The sequence below is a fragment of the Coturnix japonica genome, chromosome 9, assembly GCF_001577835.2.
Source record: "Coturnix japonica isolate 7356 chromosome 9, Coturnix japonica 2.1, whole genome shotgun sequence".
NCBI lineage: Eukaryota > Metazoa > Chordata > Aves > Galliformes > Phasianidae > Coturnix > Coturnix japonica.
This window is the reverse complement of record NC_029524.1, coordinates 10890454-10912514: the sequence shown is the minus strand read 5'-3', so window position 1 is coordinate 10912514 and position 22061 is coordinate 10890454. Positions and strand designations below refer to the sequence as shown.

The 22061-nt window shown below is 47.7% G+C and overlaps 3 protein-coding genes across 15 annotated transcripts in view; all 3 read right to left on the bottom strand.

The window, feature by feature from the left end:
* The window catches only part of ACAP2 (ArfGAP with coiled-coil, ankyrin repeat and PH domains 2), a 51154-nt gene extending 45117 nt beyond the window's left edge, over window positions 1–6037 (bottom strand). For 6 of the 8 annotated variants that reach the window (XM_015871659.2, XM_015871662.2, XM_015871667.2 and 3 more), the window contains exon 1: window positions 5901–6037. In XM_015871659.2, coding sequence (XP_015727145.1) covers window positions 5901–5953 — 53 coding nt within the window. In that variant the 5' untranslated portion in view covers window positions 5954–6037. The remainder of the gene's footprint in view (window positions 1–5900) is intronic. The other 2 variants (XM_015871665.2, XM_015871668.2) reach the window with 2 other exon arrangements.
* A 292-nt stretch (window positions 6038–6329) lies between these two features.
* On the bottom strand, window positions 6330–17510 carry PPP1R2 (protein phosphatase 1 regulatory inhibitor subunit 2). 6 transcript variants are annotated; one of them, XM_015871669.2, is made up of 8 exons: window positions 17302–17510; window positions 14297–14404; window positions 13801–13881; window positions 13398–13498; window positions 11954–12139; window positions 10562–10771; window positions 8981–9031; window positions 6330–7677 (listed from the first exon to the last, which is right to left on the bottom strand). In XM_015871669.2, exons 1-6 carry the CDS (start codon window positions 17451–17453, stop codon window positions 10692–10694), a joined length of 708 nt encoding a protein of 235 aa, XP_015727155.1. In that variant the 5' UTR covers window positions 17454–17510; the 3' UTR covers window positions 6330–7677; window positions 8981–9031; window positions 10562–10691. The 6 variants fall into 6 exon arrangements, with proteins under 6 accessions (XP_015727155.1, XP_015727161.1, XP_015727158.1 ...); XM_015871675.2 differs by lacking the exon at window positions 10562–10771 and having other exon boundaries at window positions 17302–17508; XM_015871670.2 differs by lacking the exons at window positions 6330–7677; window positions 8981–9031 and adding an exon at window positions 9928–10217.
* Window positions 17511–17725: 215 nt separating this feature from the next.
* APOD (apolipoprotein D) lies at window positions 17726–21031 on the bottom strand. Its single transcript, XM_015871676.2, has 5 exons — window positions 20902–21031; window positions 20351–20496; window positions 19973–20094; window positions 19035–19123; window positions 17726–18669 (listed from the first exon to the last, which is right to left on the bottom strand). Exons 2-5 carry the CDS (start codon window positions 20471–20473, stop codon window positions 18434–18436), a joined length of 570 nt encoding a protein of 189 aa, XP_015727162.1. The 5' UTR covers window positions 20474–20496; window positions 20902–21031; the 3' UTR covers window positions 17726–18433.
* Window positions 21032–22061: the final 1030 nt, after the last annotated feature.

Below are 22061 nucleotides of genomic sequence, written 5' to 3'. Positions count from 1 at the left end.
CCCACATTGCCAGGTGAGCACAGTGGGTGTTGAATGCCTTTGCCAGCCCCAGCACTTTTCCATCCACAGTTCATCCACTTCTTCATCCACTCAGTTCTTACTTAGATGACACCCAAAGCAAATTAGAAACTACTATTAAAAAATACAACAGAAAACAATATTGTAATGCTCAACACATTCCTTACATTGAATTCACCAGGAGAATTCAGCAACATGCTTGCAGAAAGTACTCTAAGCAAAAACCAAAGCCGCACACAAACCACATCTTTCTGCCCTAACACACAGCGTTCTGTCTGCCATTGCTGCTGGGTGAGGAAGGCAGCATGGAGGACCCCTGGGAGATGCGGCCCATCCAAGCATGGGGCAGCTGAGGGCACTGCAGGCAGCAGGAGAGGGCTGGAGAGCTCTGACCCCCCCCCAGGGCCCCACAAGGCAGAAAGCACAGTCACATTCCTCATCCCTGTTCTGGGCAGAAGGGATAACACTCAAGGCCAGAAGCCACCTGGGACCACAGCACAAAGGGAGGCGAGCTCTGCTTCTGCTAAGTGGGGAGCTGGAAGCAAATTTCAATCCACAAAACATCACCGCACAAACTTACAGGATATATTGTGCTACACAAGCTGCAAGTCGTACTGCAAATAGACACAAGCTCACCAGTGATTGGAACTTAGGATAAAAGCACAGAAATGTTAGTGTGTTTGATATCCACGTGGTTCTCCTTAAACAAACACCTGGCGCTCAGAAAGACAGAAACCTGGAGTTCTGAGAGCAGAACCTTCTTGAATTCTGGCAGGTGGACACATTTCACTGCATGTGGCCTCCCCGGTTTCTCTGTTATAACCAGTGTGTGACACAAAGATACATTCAGGAGGTTTAGAAACTTCAAAATCACATCATACAAACGGGTCGCACACTCTGCTTTATGTTTATGCACACAAAAACGTCAGCAGAAGTTCCTTGTAGTGACTACTGAGCTCACATTATTCTCTTGCACGAAAATCAAGCACTCTCTGCTTGTGCACTGAACACCACTGGGCTGCATATCCTGCACAAAGCCACACGCAGCTAATTGAAATCCCCATTACTATTAATATTCTAACTCTGAACATTATTCATCAGCGCCGTGCTTGCACCCCGCAGCATTCAGCCATGTGAATGTCAAGCAGCAAGATTCGATCCCAGAAAGGGCCCTGCCACATCAGCAGGCAGCCAGCCATCCCTGACAGGCCTCAGCTCTGCTTGGATCCTCCTCTCGGGCATAAAACACCAAAAGAAAAAGCTTTGTAGCAAATTATTTTCTTAGTGTATGCTGGAGCTCTGTCAATTTGAAAACAGAGAGGGCACCGTTCCATAAACAAGGCAGCTCTTGCCCCTGCAGAGCAGCGCTTGGCAATGTAACAAACAGTGTTTACCCCAGATCTGAGGCCTGGCTACTTTTAATTTACACAGATTGAATGCTACCCAGAAAATAGCTGTTCTACTGAATGTGTGAGGACTCCCCCAAACAGATCACAAGGCAAAGCAGTGTTTAATCTCTGTTACTGCACTCCTTAAAGCTGCATGCTTTGTGTTCATGGTGACACTACCTGCTATTCGCTTTGCTCTCCATCCTTCAGCCACATAAAGCAGCAGCAACCAACGCAGGATTTACAGTGCCCCGCAGACAGCTGAGGAAAAACTCCTACAGACATTAAAATAAACACCACAGACCACGTCGTTATTTCCTCCAACATCTCCCACTACGGGCAGCTCCATTTGCTGCTGTTTGTTCAACCTGCCACTCTCCAACAACAGCCGCCCACAGCACTACCCAAGCACAGCGGGACCCCCAGCACACAGCACACTATGGGCTCACAACTACCTCCGCAGTCACCATGTTTAAACTTCTGGCCACACTTTAACACTGAATTCTGCATATACAAGTGAGTTAAAACAAAACTCTATCAGAGTTGAGTCTTCGCTTCCTGCCCACGTAAACATAAGGTGCTGTAAGATATCACAGGAATTAACCACACGTCTGTAGTTTCGCACTCCCCGGTGACACTGGTGCACTCACAGCCCCTCACAGCACGACAGCAACTGATACAAGAACCCAACCTGTCCTGTGTCTAAAGCAGACTGACACATCCTTCATCTTTCTGACTTCCTTATTCTGCAACATTTTCCAGGCTACCCTGCCAAGTTCCTCACATCACCACACTCTTTTCAACCCTAACACCAAGAGCAGAGAGCTCGTAGAGAGGATTTCTTTCACAACCGCTCTTGGAAGAGCTGGATGGGTTGTGAATCTGCTCAGCCCTTCCCTCCCATGACAGGAGGCTGGGACACCACCTCTCCCAGTGCCTGGAGGCAGCTGCAGTGCCATAGTACCATGCCAGCCCCTGCTATGCCATAGTACCATGCCAGCCCTAACAAGAGGCAGGCTGCATTCTGTGACAGGCTGCATTCTGTGACAGGCTATGTTCTGTGGCAGGCCAATGTGAGTTGAGCTCAGCAAGACGCTCTGTTCCACATCCCTATGTGACAGAGCACTTCCTGTCACGTGGGGAACAGATGCTTGTTGACTAAACTTGGGTTATATGATACAGAGTAGAGAAAAATGACCCTAAATGTGGTAATCTCTACGTGGCACAAGTGACCTATTCAAGTACCCGTCCTAAATCAGCCTCTCAAGGCAGGACATGCGGACAGTTGGTCTCCCAATAAGAGTTAAGTGATAATTTCATGCAAAATGAAGCTACCAAATGCAGATGATTCCTTTCAATCTATTGCCTTCTGAGCATTATGAGCTTGCACTTAAAGGTACACTGACCTGGAGGCAGAAGAGATCAAATGCAACACCTAAAAACAAAGCTGACAGGGCAGATTCACAGTCACAACAACCATCAATGGTTTTAAAAGAACCCATTCACAGTAGAATACACACATTTATAAACATAAGATACACTAAAATCAAACCTAAGCAAATCACGTCCTTCATCATAGAGAAGCAATCTTGCCATTCACATATCCCATTCTTCCTGTTCTGCGTGCAAGACAAGGGATTCGATCTTATCTAAAGGCAAATGAGCTGCATCAGATGCAGCTGGAGGTGAAAGCAGATCTTTATTTCCATAGCAGGAGCAATCAGAGCTTCCCAGCACCTCCCCGTGCTGCTCTGCCTTATTCTGCCCTCACAGAGAGGCCCAGCCTGGCAGAATCACCCTCAGCTTCACTCATATCTCCCCCAGGTCTCTCAGACAGGGCCCACTGAAGAGGATACACCATAACCACCCCTTCTCCTCCAACTGCCCCTTCATTTATTTCCACTATGAATAACATTTGGCAACAGTTTATTTACATCCTTTCATCTACCTCCTGGACCCATCATCTGCTCTGCAGCTGTGTCTCAGGAACTCATCTTTCCCCTAAGAGCACAGGCTCACCAAAAGAGAAACAAAAACAGAACCTTAATATTCAGCAACAGTGACAGAGCAACAGATAAGGACGGAATATTATCCCCACAATTCAAACACTCCCCTGATGTGTTGCAGAGATCGGAGCAGACAAAAGCTTTGGTTTCTTTCTAACAAGCTCTAACAAATGCACACATCACAAGGAACAGAACTGAGCTGTTTCTATTAGACTGTCAGCTGTCACAGCAGATCCATTCCCATGTCACCTAATCACAGAATCACAGAATGACCCAGGTTGGGAGGGACCTCAAGGATCATGTAGTTCCAACCCCCCTGCCTGGCAGGGCCACCAAACATACACCTTTACTAGATCAGGTTGCCCAGGGCCCCGTCCAACCTGGCCTTGAACACCTCCAAGGACGGGGCATCCACAGCCTCCCTGTGCAGCCTGTTCCAGGGCCTAACCACTCTCCTAGTGAAGAACCATACCTGTCCTTTCTAGCAATCCACATCCAAATCAAAGCACGCTTCATTTATCAGTTGATCTGCTCATTGTAGTAACAAGAGCTCAGAAGGCCGTTCCAATAAGCTCTGAAATTCTCACTGTTTAAAGATAAGGGGGACGTATTATTTCACAACACTATTTGCGTATTAAAAAGCACTCCAGGAATTCCTGATTACACACAAGGAACTTGTCAGCACAGCTGAGGTCCTGCTGCCCAAAACTGCTGCACAGCCCCTCCCTCAGCAACTTCTTCATCTGCTCAGAAGCCACCAACACTGCGGGAGAACTGCAAGCACATTTCCTTGTAACTCAGTCCCTTCAATAAAGGGAGACGTGGAGGAGAAGCACATGACTTCTGTGCAATTATTTGCAGAGCTTCAAAGGAAGAGTGCATTGAAAAGAAAGAAGAAGAAAAAAGCAAAACAAATACGATCGCCAGTTTGCAAAGCTGAGCTCCAATTCCCAGCCTTTTCTATTGCCCTCTCAGAAATCAGTTTCTCAACCTCCAGTTCCAAACACAAACAGATTCAGTATGACTCAGCTCACTAACCCAGCGATGCAACACGCTGCCCTCGCTTCAGGTTTTATCATCCACAGATTCCTATATCCACTGGGAAAAAGAAACATGCCTTACCAAGACACGATACACCACACATCCAATGTGAATCTTCACACCCATTATCAATCATTACTTCAGCCACAGCTCGTGTTATTTTATATGCATCTTAAGTAGACTCACAGACGGCCCTTTGATTCAATCAACCAACCGTGGCATTCCCAATTAACAACTCAAAGCCTATGAGAGAGCAGCACAATGTTTGTGAGGAGCAGATAAGCAAGGGAAGCGGGGTGTCCCCAGCTGTAGGTTGTAGTAGTATGTGTTAAGACTTACGTTGTTCCCTGCAGAAAGAGGGATTTGGTGACTCACAAACTGATTCACCGACTTCCTTCCAGTTGTCTCCACAGCTACAGTGTGTGTCTAAGTATGATGTGACACCTCCATGCCCTGTGTGCCTCCCAGCAGGTTCATTTAACCACTCCAACAGGTGCAGTGGTGTCAAGGAGCAGGGACTGCACCCAGCAGGGCCAGGAGACAACTGCAGCTCTGCTACACCATGAGGAACACAGCGCGGGGACACTGCTCCCTGCAGCAGCACTATGGCTCCTGCTGTGCCCTCCCTATGTCAGCACACAGCAACACTCACCACAACCAACGCACAGGGAAGGTTTCTGAGGACTCTCATTAGGCAAGCTATAGGAACAGTGAGAACAACCAAAGTTGTAACAGTAAATACTAATGAATAATGAAAGATATAAACGTTCTTCCCCCACATGAAATACTGCAGGATTGCTGCTTCGTGGTTTTAAGGGGCTCAAAGGCTGGAAGAACGTTTTGGTGGCATCAGTTTCATCATAAGGTCTCCTGCAGTTTCTCCAAAGGCAGCAGTGTCTGAGGCTGTCAGAAGGAGCACTGTGTATTACGAGACTGTGGCAAAGGGTTGCTCAGTTTCTCTCCTTGAAAGAAAAGGCTCAAGAGTGGAGAAAAGGAGAATTGAGGAGTAAATACAATAAGAAACTGATGCAAATTGAAGAGATAGCACGCTGCTGCTTGCAAAGCTTAGCCCTGATTTATTGCTTTCTTAAGTGTACTAACAGCTATCAGTAATCAAACACAACTACATCCAACTCTACAGCTCCATGATTCAATCAAGCCGCTCAGCGATTGCACTGCCAGCAGCTGGGACAGACCCAGACAGGAAACCCCAGCAGCACGGAGCACACAGCCGTGACAGCAGCGGCCGATCGAGACGAGTAACAGGGGAACGCGGCCGGGCCTGACCGCGGGATGGGCCACCGGATCGGGCGGCACGGGGCTGGCTGCCACAGCGGCGGGCACGGGGAGACACGGGCGCGGCCGAGGAACCGAGGAACCGGGTCCGGCCCGGCCTCACACGGCCGCCTCCCCGCGTGCCCCTCGCTCACCCCCCGGCCCCACACACCTGAAGCGCGGCGAGTCCTTCAGGCACTCCTCGAAGTCCACGGTCACCTTCATAGCGCCCGGCGGCGGGGCTGCGCTGCGGAGTGCGGGGCGAGGCCGCGCCGAGGCCGGCGGCCGGGCGGGGCGGGGCGGGGCTGGGCTACGAGGGGGCGGTGCCGGCAGCAGCAGCAGCAGCAGAAACGCTCATGGCGGAGCGCAGGGACCGGCGGCTGCGGGGACGGCTCAGAGAACGGCACTCGGCCCCGCCTCACGCTCCAGGGCGGAACTGACGGCACCGCCGCTTCCGCATCGGGCTCCAGCAGTGACAGGCAGGTCAGCCAATGGCACAACAACAATGGCTGACATCGCGGCCATACACACAGCCTCAGTGTTCCCCCATCACTGCTTTACTCACAGTCATTCCCATAAAGCTCACAGCTGAGAACGTGGGTATCTGTAAAATAACTTCCATTCCTTTATTCAAACGGCACATGTACAGTGGACAAAAACGTTTTAAAATAGATCCATATTTATTCATATGGAGTTTTTGCAACATACCGAATTCGGACTAAAATGAAGATATACACTGTATTTCATAACCAAGCTGAAGCTGAAGTGTATATTTGTGTAATTACTTTGTGTAATAAAGCCCAGGAACTATTTGAGCACTAGAACATTCACCAGTCAATCCTGTTGCTGTTTACAGCAATGTGGATGTTCAGAGCCACTCTCTGCACTGTAAACAAGTATGTGAATTAGGCAGTTTCCCTTCTATATCCCTTCAAACACCTTCGCTGTATGAAAGCAGCTGCTCTATGTCTGGTTGGATGCAGACAGATGTAGACCAGTGGTTTTCAGTCTGCAGCTGACAAACCTCAAGTGAACAGAACACCAGCGGTGCTCCTCACACAGAGTCTCAACACAGCCCAGCTTCAGTCCCGATGTGGATTTCCCTCCTGGGCTGTTTGTGGTAGCACAGGCACTCTCCATGCAACTGGAAAAGACTGAAAGTGTGAAACGAGCCTGAAGAATAACAGCTGATGTGGCTTTAAGAAAAGAAAACATCCAGTGGAAGAGAAAGAGACAGTTAAATTCCAAGTTCAAGTCAGCATGTTTCCAGTGTAAAACCCTCCACCAGATGTTGGTACTGCCTCTAGACAAAAGCAAAGAACGAGTTCCAAACACCGCTCTGAAAAATAACACAACTCTCCTTCTAGAGTCTAGGAAAATACAAGGAACAACACACTGAAATCTAGTTTAAGAGGTCAACGTCTTATAAAACTGTAAAACTCGAATCCCTTTCTCAACTGCTTAACACACCTGATAGACAGTTTGTGTGTCAATTTGATATATGCTGTACCGTTAAGCTCTTGAACCTCAAGCTCTTCCATAAGAGATACCACACTGAGAGCACTGTCAAATAAATAGTGAAAAAACAGAGACTGTCTGTGTTTCAAAGCATGAAGAGTAACAGTACATTACGCGAGATAACCAGCGTTATACACACAGGGAATGCCATTCTGGTTGAACAGATTATGAAGCAGTATTCTCCATGAAATACTAGGCACAGGAATAAATCAATTAGACAGGTTTGTTTTTCTGCCTAATGGACAAGTCTAAAATTAACAATCTTGGCAACACAACATTGTAACTGATATGCTTCTTAATATTTAAGAGGCTTAATTGCAAAAGTCATGAAGCAGTGTTTATGTTCGTGTCTCTGACAAGCAGTTACAGTTCTGGACAGATTTCTTCTATGCTGCGTGCTCTGCTCTCCAGCTGGTCATGAGTAGCATGTGCTGTGTAAGAAAGATTACAAAGAGTTAACTATTCACACTTGTTGTATAAAAAGCAAACCCCACGTATCACTAAAATATACTCCGGAAGTCACTTCTGCTTCCACAAAGGTAATGCTTGCAACCTACTTTAGCAACTTCCAGTTTCAGGGTGCAGATACCTTCAGAGTAATGATTTCACCCTCAGGTTCTGAAGAAATAGAGCTATCGTTCTGCATACCCAACATGACTGCTTGCTACCCCTGAAACTGAGATGACTTAACCCAAGACCTGAGAGATCAGTTTGCAGAACTAACATACAAGGTTCCTGAAACACCAGTAAGCTCAGCACCTTTCAGGCCAAGCTTCAATTCCAGATGAGGCACTCAAAACAAGACAAAACAACAATAAATGAGGTAGCACAGTCTGACGCACCCTTCCACTCACAGCTCTCAATCAAAGAACTTTAATAAGTCAGAGAAAAAATTCCTTTTCCTTATCAATTTTCAAATGAAAAAGCCCACTGACTCTGCCTATTATTTCTAAATAAATTAGCTGCATAATCAAAGATCACAGAAAGTCATGTCTGGTCCTTCTTAAAGAAAGCCAGTTAGGCTTATGCATAGAGTTAGACTTGGTTCCAAGTGCAATTTAACAAGCAAATAGCACGTCTGACAAGCAGAAACGATTTGCATATACTCCCAGTCTTCTGACATAAGTCATTTTTACAGTGATGCTCACTATAGTTAGGAAAACACAATGCATTCTGTATGTCAAAGTCCAACAGAACACACCCAGTCAGCTGACAGCTAAATGGGTCAACAGTATCTGAGCAAGGTTATTATAGCAATGAATGTTAAATAAGCAGAGAACAACAGTCATACTGCTTGTCAGTGGATCTACTATAGATCACAACCTTGTACTTCCTGAAGAGAGATTCTGTTGTGTGGTACAAAACACGACTGCATTGAAATCCTTACGCTTAATCAATGCAAATGCGGAACCTTTCCTTCAGTGATTTCAAACTGAATTTTTAAAGGAAAGGTGTTTCTGGAGAGGAACAAATGTCACTAGTTTGCTGGCAAAGCCCATCACGTTGTTCGTGGAGTCATAAATAAGGAGTAGCCAGAGAAACGCCACAGAAGCTGAAATGCTGAAGCAAGCAACCTTAACTTTAACTTTCCTGCTCTCCAAAAAGCTTGGCTGGCAGAATCCACATGTACGAGATAAGGTACAACTACTTAAGGCAAGAAAGAAACGACCCATCTATTTAAAATACTTGGTAGCCTGAGATGAAAACAGGCATAAATGTGCAAACAGTTCTCACCATTACTGACTGGACTGGCCATCTTCATTTCAATCAGCAAGAAATCTCAGTCTGTAATCAAGAAGCGCAACTTAAATTAGCAGATTCTGTGGTACCTGACAGAAAACTTCTTAAAATCTCATCTCAAGTCTTCAGCCCTTTCCTCAACAGAGACATAACAAAAAGGAAAATCTGCAGTGATCAAGACAGTACTGTTAGTTATACTGGAAACAAAAAAAAAAGGTAAGAGTTAGAGGGCAGACAGGAGCATTGATGCAAAAAACCACAAAGGGATCTTCACCGATTAAAACCTTCCAAGTGACAAGGGGGTCCCAAACTGCCCCCAAAGCTTCTCAGGAGCCCCGGAGTCACAGCAGTTACCAAGAAATGTCTCATGCCACATCTCTGGATTTATCTTTGGTGCAAGGGAAGCCATGCTATTCCACTGGAATAAACAGCCATTGCATGTCAGCTCTAACAAATAGCAGTCATGTCCCCACATGATCTCTGCAAATTCAGAAGTCAATGGGAAAAGGAATTATTAAACTGTACCTACATGCAGAATAAAACAGATATTTCCTCTGCAGTTAAAAGGAATGTGAGAGCTGTTAGTTTAACAGAAGGAAGCCAAAACAAGCCACCACAAGAGTCACTGCCTGCAACATCCAACACACTGAGTGAAGGAAACTCTCCTCTGCTGTATGAGAAACTCTATAAGAGTCAAAGGACTCTTTAAAAGCCATCCAAATGAATTTAAAACTTCCCACGTAGCTTCAGAAAGATCCAAAAACATCCTGACACACTTACAGTCCTAGGGAAGGAACTTCAGGAACCAGAACATTATTGGCATTTGATCCACTTCCATGAAGGAAACAACAAACCTGCATCAGTGTTTAAATATCCGATTGCCTAACATGGTCTAGTATATATATATATAGTAGTACAGATTAGCAATGAATCCAAGGAGCTGGTTTTAAAACTTGCTATTTGAAATGCTCCATAGCCAAAATAAATGAATCAAAAGGAACTAAATTTTGAGAGATAATTTAGATTCTTTTGCACCCCCTGAATAAAAGTCAGAGAATAATCAAAAGATACCATCTGGGAATAAGTGATTCTAGTCAATTTTTGACACTACTTTAATGGTTATGTTGCTGAACACGTATCCCAGTGTAGGAATTTCTTATAGCATGGGCAGTGGCAGGAGACAGTTGTTTATCAACAGTTCTTAGCAGATTCCACTGTTCTTAGAGCAACCCTGCCACAAAAAAAAAAAATTGCATGTAATCAGTTTGAGGGCATATAATTCATCAGCCATTACAGAAGTGAGCCCAGTACTTGACCTGTAAAGACCTGATCAAATACAGAGACCAGACGTTATGACAGCTGACACAGAGATTAGGAGATAACAAAACACCAGGGCCTGTTAAGCAGAGCATCATAAAACAGAAGTGAAGAATTGAGAACCACATCAAATTAATGGAGAGTGTTTCTATATGCCATGTCACTGAAGTGAACCAGTTAGTTAACAGATTGATAAACTGGCGTACAGTCATATTCATAGAATCTATTGGCCACAAGCAGCCTAAAATTGATAGTTACCAGTTGTGGCTCAGAAGCTGTTTATGAGCCAAGGTGGAATGGACTTCAGCAATAGAGATGGAAAAAATACTGCAAAGGTGTGCCTTCTGTTCCCTGGAGAATGCAGCTGGAGAGCGGAGTTGCCTCTGTTTTACAGCACAGTGCAGACAGATGGCAGCTTCAAGCCACGGAGAAAGGTCATAATGCTGCCTACTGGAGTACTCCTTTCCCCTGGAGAGTGAAGTTCTAGTAAATAGCCATCATAAGGCGTATGATAAATTACCATAGAAATTTGGTCCATGAATGGGTCTCAGACTCACATACGGAAAGACCCTCTCAAAGCCATTATGCAGGCATGAGCCTTCCTGTAGGATATAACGGAGGTAAACCGTGCAATCCACGGAGCTTAAAATACTAAAAGTCAATTTGGCAAATCACCTTTCTGTTTGGTGGAATTTAAACTTATTTTAGAAGAACTTCTAGTTCACACGGTTGTGAAAAGCAAATGTGAGCAAAGCTAAACCCATGCAGCATCTTCCCAAGTCTGCGTGCTGTTCTAATGCCTCTTAGCCTTGCCAAGCAACAGATGAGGTTTACAGATTCCAGATTCATCACCACTTGTCTCATAAACAAGAGATATTTCTTGGCATTAAGAAACCAGATATGTTCAATGTGCTGTTCCAAACAGATGTGGGTACTAAACAGATGTAGTTATTCACCAGAAGGCCACCACAAAAATCACACTTCTGTTATACAGCCCCAGAGAAAAGCTTAAAGATGGCAGAGAAGGCTCCAGAAACAGCTCCCAGCCAAGGGTCCCAGACTTTCTTCCAGCAGCTGTGCTAAAAGGTTCACATCCCATATAGAAACTAACATTGCTGTTTAAGGACAAAAGCACTCTGAACTCTTAAACAGCTTTAAGTTATAGCAAGACAGGTAGCAGCTCATTAGATACGCTGCTCTCAATAGGGAGGAAGGATTCAAGCTAGTTTCCCAGTGCTGATTACAGCATGAGTTGGGAGAGTAAAGGGAAGTGCACCATGACACAAGGTCAGGCTCTCTCATGTGGCCACAGCTTTAAGCATCCTCTACAGGACAAACGTCTCTTTAAAAAGGATGCCGGCAACTTCACTGTTATGCTGTGGAGTGATGCCAGAGTAATGCTGTGGAGACAGAACTGGCCTGAAGCAGAGGTGTTTGTTTCTCTGTTGTGCTATTACAAATGAAATCCCAGACTAATTAACTATACTGATTGTTTTGGTATCCCACTACAGATCTGCCTATCAAGACAGCACACAGCATTACATACATACTTCACTCTTTCTGTTCCTTCTAACACTTCAGTGTATTCATCCCAACAGGTAAAAGGACAACCAACACTTATATGTGGTACTTGATTAATCAGCACCTCACCATGTTCGATAGATTCTGTATTCATCGCTTCTTCATCTGCAGCATCACGCATTTCTTGATTCGCTTCCTCCTCCTCCTCTTCATCTTCACCCTGTAGTTCTTTTGCAATTAGCTGTCTTGCAAGTTTGATGTTTCGTCCTTCATTGTAGTGCATTTTCCTTTTCATTTCAAACTGTTTCTTTTTTTCTGTGGATAAAGCCAATACGTAGAGTTATTTTTTACTTCTAGTATCAATTATTATGCTTTTGGAGAAATACCAGTATCTAGTGCTTTGTAAGTCTGTTTTATTCCTACCATGAAAACATATAGTCTGTATGACCAAGCAATCCCTGCTGTTAAATGAGTTTGACTTAAAAAAAAAATGTAGTAATTAATGGACTGGAATGGCTGAAGGGCTCTTAAGAGAACTGCCTGCGAGCATGAGGAAGTCTGAATCAAGAGAAGTAAGCAGTAATGGTCTAAAAAATTCTGAAGTTTCACAAACCTTGTTTCCAAGGAAACTGTAGGGCAAACTAAGACATACTGGTGGAACAGAAAATCAACTTCTGCAGACGTCCAAACACGGCTCCTGGCCAGCTATCAAACGCTAGTTGTAAGAGATACATTTACTGCACATAGAAGAAAATATTCTCCTCTTCCCTGTAAGCCTGAAGTTTATCTTTGCTTCGTACATCCAACATCCCCAAAGTAAATTTTAAAATTAAACTTTGTTTATTGGTGACCCCAACACTGTTTTTCTCTTCCTCTAGAACTGTAAAGTTACACACTCAAACTTGTTGACTGGGGTCAGGAAAGATGAGAAGCCACAGCTAAACGACACACACCTGAAACTTTAGAAGCCTCATCGTTGAACTTAGCTTTATTGTTTTCTAAGTTAATGTAACATTACTGCTGTGTTGAAGATCCACGAGAGAATTTTATTAGGGATAACTGATATCCTGCTGGACCCATCTACCAGCTGCTTTGAAAATAATAATTAAAAAGGAAAACAACAAACCGACACAAACCTGTATTATTTGCAAGCAATCAGTAGAGTCTTAATTGCAGCAGTACTGATTAAATTGCTATGTCTACCTGAAATATATCAAAATTAAGAAATACTTCCTCACCCCCAAAACTGAAAAGCTTTCCATTTGAGCCCAGGTTTCAAGAGGAATTCCTATACGTTATGCTCGTTACATTCGACTCCCCTTCTCATGTAAATCCCAAAGCAAACAGTTCTGACTGAGCAACTGATCTGCTTGCTTCTAATCTTTTACTTACCCTTCAAAGACTATAAACCTCCATTTACAAAACACAAAATTATCCTTGGACAGTACTTTTTATTCAATAATCCTTCCTACTGAATGGCAGAAACTGCATGCATTAAAAAAATCCAACAACAACAACAGAAACAAGAAAATATATATGTATAATAATAAAAATGCCACCGACTTATGCCCACCTCGTTCTTCAGGTGTTAATTCTTCTTCCTCCTCCTCCTCACTGCTTTCCTCCTGCCTTGCTATAACCCTGGGTCCTTTACCCTCCGCTGCAGCAGCCAGCCTAATGAAGATTAAAACAAAAGCACAACACCGTGAACTATCCAGTTTACCACTGTATAAAATGCACGGGATTTCAGAACATCATGCAAATTTGGTTCGTTATTTTTGCTCTACTTATGTATATTAACAATCTGCAAGAGATTTCAAGTACCAGTGGGACCGTCAACCCAGAAAACCACTTTGTTTGACAACAGCCAAAATTTGGCATCTAGATAAAAAGGAAATATCCTTCCAAAAAGCAAACCACCCCACCAGAAAGAACACGATTCTAACACTTAGTCAATTTTCTATGACAATACTTACTTCTTACTCAACACATCTGCTCTTAAGGGCTCATTTGATTCCGAATCACTCACTGCATCTTCATCATCATCTCCTACCATGCTTGGAATGCAAACAAAGCCTTTATCAATTATTTGTTGCATAAATTCAATTGATGTAACAATCAAAACATCCTAGTGCTCAATTAAAAGACTCCCGTAGTACTTTGAAAGCTTCCCAAATCTATTTAAATACTGATGAGTGGCAATTTATATTCTAGTACATAGATGATAACTATTAAAAAAAAGCAGAACAAATGAGACATTAATTACATGATTGAAACCTGGGATACATACACCTTCCAGCACACACAGACCTCCAAAATTGTACTGATAGTCCTTCTTGATAGCTATAAAACTAGTACAATGCACGTATTGAATAGGACAGCACGGTAAATAATACATGATGCAGAAAGTCTAATTCAGTGCAAAACTACCCTGCTACTTGCCTCATGTCACATGGCAACTCAGGAACCTACCTGTGATAAGGAGTACTGGGCTCATCTATTTTCATCAAGCCATAATCTTTGCCCGCTGGGTGGTACGTAGCTATGATGTTCATTTCGTCCCACTTCTGAGATTTTTTACTGAAACAAGAAAGCAAAGTGGTTTTGTTTTAATCCCTTGAAATCAGTTCATTGTGTTCGGCCACAGAAAATGAATGCTGAGGACGACTTTCGGCCTCTATTCTACACTGTGGAAAAAAAACATTGTTAAGGCACAGGGGCACATTCAAATTATAAACGTGGTTATTTAGCACCACCTCATACAAACTTCTGTGTGTCATGACAAATTACCATCGTGACTTACCTTTCCCCAACAAGTCACAGTATTTAAATGAACCCAGTGCTCATAAATTTGTCCATATACCTGTGCATATCTTTAAGAGACTACCAGTCATGGCCACTCACCGCCCCATTAACCAGCTCCTCGTTACAAGTTATTGCAACAGTCATTACAGCCCACAACACCTGATGCAAAGAAATAACCAACTTCCACTTCCCCGCTGCTCAGTGAGCTGCTATCTGCAGAACCACTGCACTAACAATACCGACCAACAAACAACTTCCTGCACTAAAACTAATTGCAGTGAACAAGGTGGTTATTAATACTGCTTTTGTCATCTGGAATTGGAACCATGAAACAGAACTGACTCACTGCTGTAACTAAGCAAAGGGAGTTTCGTGCTTTACACAGGCAGCCACCAGCCGTGCTGCTTTATTTAGAATTTCCTCAGTTAGTCAGAGAATGGACCATTCTATATGTATTTGCAGAAACAAAAGCCTCCCCAGACTGACACAACATGGAAGCCACAAGGGAAGCAACTGCCTTGTGGAAAACTCACCGCTCTGCTGGTCTAGAAGCCACTGAAAGGTTCCCTGGGCAACTCGATCCAGTGCCTGATTTAGTGGCTGGCAACCAGCCCACACCAGGGCTTGGATCTTCAGGGTCCCTCCCAACCAAAGCCATTCTATGAAAGATTTAACCAACAGGACCTACCAGGTTCCACATTTCTTCCTAAAGCATTAACACAACCTTCCCAAGAGGTGGCCTTTCCCTTCGATTAAACCAAGAAATGTAACCCTAGAACAGCACTGAATTCCACTCCAGGTTTCTTCTCCCTGTATAGGGACAGTTGGCTGAAGGAATTCAGCTCATGTATTCATATTTAAGTAGTGACTGCTCACTGCATTCACCCAGCGGACATCCAGGTACAACCTGCACCAGTTCTCAACACAAAACCCAATCACTGTCTCATGCACCAGCCTGGAAATTAGATGGTTCAGAGCCAGCAATTCAGTAACTCACAAATACAGCACGGAAAGAGATTTTAGTGGCCCTGTTTTTCACGGTCACATATTTAAACTTACATTTCAACAGGAGAAGCCTTGGCTATGGAACACACACCCCAGAACAAAAGTTAAGATTCAGCTGGGGATAAAGTGATCATGAGTGACAAAGAGACAATCATGTCATCTCAGCCCTCCATGGAAAACAGCAGCGCAGGAGGGTGACTAAGTGCTCTAAAAACACACACCTCCCCTGGCTGCCTCCAATTCCACATGCTTAAACACGCCAGAGCAGCCCAGCATTAACAATAAAGCTTAGGACCATCACCACAAATGCTTCCTGACATCCCTTCAGAGCGGCAGGTTCATATTTCTATATGTGAAACACTCTCCCTTAGTAAAATCCGATTGAAAAGACAAAACATTCCACGAGTGTTCATTTGTATTCTTTCATGTCTTCAAATATATAAATCATTTATTTTAATACCACAAGCCAACAGCTCAGAGGTTTGTGCTGCAGCGTTGCTCAAAGGAACACACTGCCTGGCTCTTACTCCAACTCCAACACAGTTATTTGCAGGACTACCCAGCAAACAGGGCCAAGGAACAGTATCCAGCTAAATGCAGCTACTCTGTACAGTGCCACCCCACTGAACCTCTGCCAGGAGTGTGAAGGCAAGAAATACTTCACCTCTAGTTTGCTAAGAACGTCTCTACCATTGAGCCACAATCTCAGCTCTGCAGATGCCGTCCCAGTGATGTCTCAACTTTGCCAGTTTCTCTCTTGAGTCATATCTTCATTAAGGGCATCTTCCAAAGAACATTAGCACTGCTAACAATAGCGCAAGGCTGATGATGAAAGTACATGAGAACACGGTACTTTAAAAGATGACAGCTGACACAATGAGCTCCTTTATCTACTGCTATTTTTAAAGGCGTTCAGATTTGAATTTCAATGTTAGAAAGAAGCAGGGAGGCAGCTGATGGAGCTGCACTGAGAAAACAGAGACATTAATCTATGAGCCCATTTGTGAATCTTAAAGGAAAATAACTGCAGTACTGCTCCTAATTCCTACTAACACTTAATTCTGCTCTCCAAAACATCGTGTCATTCCTTCCACTGCAATAATTTATCCTTGGAAAGCAAGAGCAATTGAGAAAGCGAAAAGCTTTCTGTCCTGCCTTGCAGACTCGGATTGTATTAATGACTGACCAGCCAAAGGGGAAAAGGAATTACTATGATATAGATAAAATATAGATAGATATGGGGTGCAGGTGAACCCGTGGGAGTCTGCAAGTGATGTCAGCGTGTGCTTCTGCTGAGCACCAGGAACCTCGCTGCGCTCCAGCCCCGCAGACACTGTTACAGCCCAACAGGTGCCTTGAAAGGAGGCTGAAAACAAGCCCGACCCAGTGAAATCTATTTCCCAAACAACACATCCAGCTGCGGCAACTATTAAGTCGCCCAAAGAACCACCTCAGCCGTCAAACCGCCGGACATCGGGTAGCCCTGTGCGCTACGGCCCTGTACCCCCAACTGAGGCCCCCCCGGCCCGTACAGCCCCTCAGTGCCCCTCAATACCCCTCAATACCCCTCAATGCCCCTCGCAGCTCCCAACGCAGCTCCACGCTCCGAGCCGCCTCACTCCAGAGCGCGCTCGGCCCCGCACCGCCGGACAGGGCGCGGCCCTCACCCGTGCTCGTCGTCATCGCGGGCCGGGCTGGCCGGCCGGGCTCCAGACCCATCGCTGGCGGGCTGCTTGCCGCCCTTCTTCAGGATGCCCTTGATGGGAGCCCGCCCCGCTGCTCCCTCCGCCGAAGCGCCCGGCACCGAAGGCGCCTCCATGGCCGCACGGCCCGCCGCCTTCCGCTCCCCGCCTGGGCCCGCCCCGAGCCGCGCTGCGTCAGTTCCGCCGGCGGCGGTCAGGTCTCGCTCCGCCTGCTCTGCAGCGCCCCCTGGCGGTCGGAGGACTGCGGTGCGGCCCTACACGGCTGTGGGGTGTGGGCCTACACGGCTGTGGGGTGCCCCCAGGACCCCAAGGCAACAAGGGGGTAGAGGTGGGAGGCAGGGGCTATCCGAGCCCCTACACAGGCGCATGGAAGCACAGAGGGCCCAGAGAGGGTGCTTGGTTTCATTTTTAATGAGTTGCTGTGGTGCGATGCGAGCAGAGCTGCAGGGGGAGCGAGGTGCTGAGCAGGGCAGGGTGCAGAAGCAGGGTATGGCACGGCACAGGTAGGAGCTGCTATGGGATGTGCATCAGAACGTGAGTGCTGCACCTGATGCTCTGCGGGGCCTCAATGGGGGCAGATGGGGGACATGGAGACCACGGGAAGGAGCTGAGATGAGGTTCTGGGCACTTGGAGACTTTAAATACAAAAGACCAAATCTGAATTCTAGGGAGGATCAGATGTGGCAGCAGCTTGAAGAGGAAGCACACTCAAAATGCCTGCCCCCCTGTCCTCCCAGCGGGCCTAGAAGCATCAGAACCAAAACTGGGTTCGTGATGGGTCTCCCCTGCGTCTCAATGCTTTCTGCATCCACGTGCTGCAGGACCCATGGCAGCAGCTGAGCCCCACGCCTGCACATCGGGGCTGGTTGTCTTCCCCCATCAGCCTGCAGTCAGCCACGCTGCACAAGTCAGGTGGGATGAGATGGAATGAGAGGAACATCAGGAACAGCAACAGCAGGAGTGATGCACAGGGTGCCTGGGGTTGGCAGACTACTGTGAGCAAAGGGAACATTGCTTTGCTCGCTTACACAGAGACACTACTGGCTAATAAGGGAAGCGACCCAGTTGGGAGCCGTCCTGCTGCGCGGGGCTGCGGTTACATCTCGGCGGGGCAGTTGAGCTGATCTGTGGGTATCATCTTGTCGGTGTCGATCTTGTAGGACCGGAGCATGCTCTTCAGGTGCTCTACGGTGTCTGGGTGCATGTCAGGAGCTCGGGACAGAATCCAGGCATACTCGAAGTGGAAAAACCAGAAGATGCTGGTGCAGGAGTACACCAGTGCGTAGTTTTCATAGTCAGTGGAGATGACCCAGTATGGGGCAGGGGGCATAACTGGGGGAGAGAGGCTCGGTTACACTGGAGGCAGCTACTCCTGCACCCTTTTGCCGAGCTGTGAAACTGCCGGTCTTGTTGACAAAGCCCCATTGGAACTCCTTGCTCTGCACAGAGGGACCCAAGAATGCCACAAAGCCCTGCACGGGAAGCTGTGGCTGGGAGTTCACACCATGACCCAACTTGCTTGCCAGTCCTCTGGCAGAGTGCTGTCCATACTTAAGTGCCTCAGGCCCCTGCCTGCTCTGAGCCCCTTGCCCTCACCCCACTGTGCTGCCAGGCCCCAGGGCAGGCTCACCCCTCACTTTGTGGCTCTGCTCCTCTGGTACAAGCGAGCTCAGCCTACTCACATCAGCAGTACTTACACCAGCTGAAGCGGACGCTCAGCTTGGCCGGCTCCTTCACGTCTGTGTGCAGCATTTCTCCTTCGATTTCATTTATTTTGCCACTGGAACTAAGGGCAGGAGGACACAGTGCAGTGTGAAATCATCTCAGCTATGCTTGAAATCACATTTCAATTTCCTGACTTTGTGGGCAGGACATTTCCCCTCCAGAAACCTCCCCTACCAACAGAGGCACACCCCTCCTACTGTCCTGTGCACAGAATACACCAAGGATACAGACCTCCCCATGCAAGACAGGCAGAGCCCAGCACTTTATGCAGCATGCCAGGGCTTGCCAGCCCCTGTTAGTGTGTGTTCACCTCTGTTTAACCACCTGCCTTTTTTCCAGGTCAGCGCACTCCTTCACACACCAGTGGCCCGTCGCTGGTAGCAAGCTCTGCCACTTGGCCACCCATCTGATAATTGCCTTTATCCGCCACGTACCTCAGGAACTGTGTGCTGCCCATGGGGCAGGAAAGTTTCACTGCTTCTTGTGAAACAGGAACATCCAGGACAGCAGTGCGCAGCCCCATTGGCAACCCGCCTGCATCCCACAAACAGCACACAGCTGTTTGCCAGCATGGGAGCTGCAGGGACAATGTGGTGCAGCTGGAGAGCGGCACGGGCACAGCTCCCCACCGGCCACAAGGTGCCTGTTGCCACACTGCTGTTCTTGTGAGGCAGAACAAAGTCCCCATGCCATGCCAGGGAGCGCAGGGACGGCACATCCCCCCTGCTTGCTCATGTGCTCCTCCTGTCACTGGCACCCCATGGCACCAGGGCTACCATGGAGCCTGATACATCAACATCTTTGTGCCTCCCCATAAACAGGGGATGTGGAGAAAAATCACCCCCTGGGACAGGAGGAGGGGCGGTGGGAGCACAACCAATACAGGCATAGGCTGCACACCGGCACTTACAGCAACTCCTTGTTGATCACTTTAAACTTCGCGTTCTCCTTCTGCGAGTAGTTTGCCTGGATGCAGCTTCCTTTCTCGAAATTCGAGGGCAGCTTTTCTATCTCGTACCACTTTCCCAAATACTGAGAAAAGAAAGTTAAGAGAGAAGCTTGGAGCACAGGGGCTGGAGGTGGAACGGCTGAGCCCATGGGGTTTATGTGAGCAGGGCAGCTGCTCCTGCATGGGGCTGGGTTGGACCGGGAGCAGGGCGTTATTAGTATCAGTGCTGCCATGGGGCATCCAGGTCAGCACCGGCCCGCAGCTGAGCACTGTGCCACTGCTCCTGTGCCACCCAACCCCTCTCACCGCCTGCTGTGAGGCTTTAGAATCAATTCACACCTTGTTGATATTGAAGTCCTCCTGCACTGGTGGGTCTGGGCATGGTCCCATGTAGAACATCTGTGCATTCCCCAAGCCTAGGAGACCGAGCAGGACTGAGAGCTGCACTGCTGTTCCCAGCATGGCCGTGCTGGTGGGAAACAGACCTGGGAAGGAGGAAAACAGCTGCATTTGGCCCTGAGGGGCGACAGGAGGGACAGTGCATCTTCAGGTGCCCCAGTGCTCACAGCTTCATTAACACCAAATAAATGTGATCTGCCCCCTGCGAGGTGTGCTGTGGGGAGGCAGGGGGTACTTTTCCTGCAGCACAGCCCCCAGGCATGATGCAGCTGTGTGATGTGCTGACCAGTGCAGAGCAGGGTGAGACCTGTGCCACCCACCCCACACAGACCCGGCTCCAGGACCCTGCCCTTATGCTCCAGGCACGGAGCTGCTCTGCGTCCAGCAAGGAGCGGCATTTCCCCGAGTTTTGAGGATGATCCCGGTCTGCCTCCAGCCGCAGGGCACAGTCCGTCTGCGGACACACGACATCTCCCAGTTCAGACACGTACCTTGGCTGACGAGGCACAGCGATGCGATGCTCCGCGGAGGACCAGGTCCGCACAGAACAGCCCTGCAGGGAGCTCTCCGCCCCTGGTTTTATAAGCGTGCCGGGATTCTCATTATACAGCACCGGCACAAGCCACTCCCTGGCCCTGGACGTGTTTTGCTTTGCGGAGGGCCGGTCAGCTGCCTTGGATCCGCAGCTGGTACGAGGCCAGGGATGGGCTGCGCCTTGGCTGCTCACCCATGCACACAGCACCCCTCGACTCTGTGCTCTGCTCCCTGCACGTAGCAGGAGGGAGAACCCCGCGGAAGGCACAGCAGCCCTATTGCACTGCCCCATCACTGTGCTCCTGGGTGAGCCGGCCTTGCACAGAGCCTGTCCCACATCCCACAGACCCTCAGTGTGCTCAAGGGCACTGAATGGGGCCTGTGCTGTACTGTGGTGCTGCCCCATGGCTGCCCCACAGTGGGGTCTCCTGCTGGGTGGAGTAATGTCTCCTTTCAACCACCTCTGCATGGGGTCTGCCCAGTGACACGGGCTGGCACTGTGTGCTGTGCTTGTGCAAAGCAGCTCCCAGCCATCATGGTCAGTTCCAGTGCATGGGGCGGATGAAGCCGCAGGAGGCACCGCAGGAGCACTGAGCAGCCATGGGGTTTTTTGGCAGTTTGTTTTCCAGATTTGCCTCATCCCGAGTGAAAGGTGTCAGTGTAATTAGCTCTGCATCGACATGACGGCTCTTCCAACAGGTGCCCGGCAAATGGCTCTGACAGCAGCGCAGTCATCTGTGAGTCCGCTGGACCCGTGCGTTATGCAAGGAGCTGGGTGACAGCCAGCTGCCCTGTGTGGCCAATTACTGTCTTTAAAACCTTATCTTTGCTGAGACTTCCACTCTGTGTGCCCTTGTATGTGTGTGCACATCCTAGGGAGCCCCTGACTGCCCACATGGTGCCCCGAGAGCCACAAACATCCCTCCCAAAAAGCCCATGCAGAGACAGGCCATGATGGGCCCCCTGGGTGCACTAAGGCAGAACTGAAGTGGGCTGACAGCTGGGCCCTGGCTGCTGGGCCTGCCTGGTGCCTGGGCTGTCCCTGTGTCTCTGCCTGGCCACGCAGAGCCAAGGGTCAGGGGGGAGCTGGGCCTCCCCAGCAGCTTAATTGTGGGGT

Coding starts and splice junctions, on each gene's coding strand:
- PPP1R2 (XM_015871669.2), bottom strand. CDS start 17,453: ATGGAGGCGCCTTCGGTGCCGGGCGCTTCGGCGGAGGGAGCAGCGGGG. Junction 14,405..17,301: donor CGCGATGACGACGAGCACGG/GTGAGGGCCGCG, acceptor TTCTTGTTTCAG/TAAAAAATCTCAGAAGTGGG. Junction 10,772..11,953: donor TACAGAATCTATCGAACATG/GTGAGGTGCTGA, acceptor TTCACTCTCCAG/GGGAAAGGAGTACTCCAGTA.
- APOD (XM_015871676.2), bottom strand. CDS start 20,473: ATGCTGGGAACAGCAGTGCAGCTCTCAGTCCTGCTCGGTCTCCTAGGC. Junction 19,124..19,972: donor GTGATCAACAAGGAGTTGCT/GTAAGTGCCGGT, acceptor TCCTGCCCTTAG/TTCCAGTGGCAAAATAAATG. Junction 18,670..19,034: donor GAGCGTCCGCTTCAGCTGGT/GTAAGTACTGCT, acceptor TCTCTCCCCCAG/TTATGCCCCCTGCCCCATAC.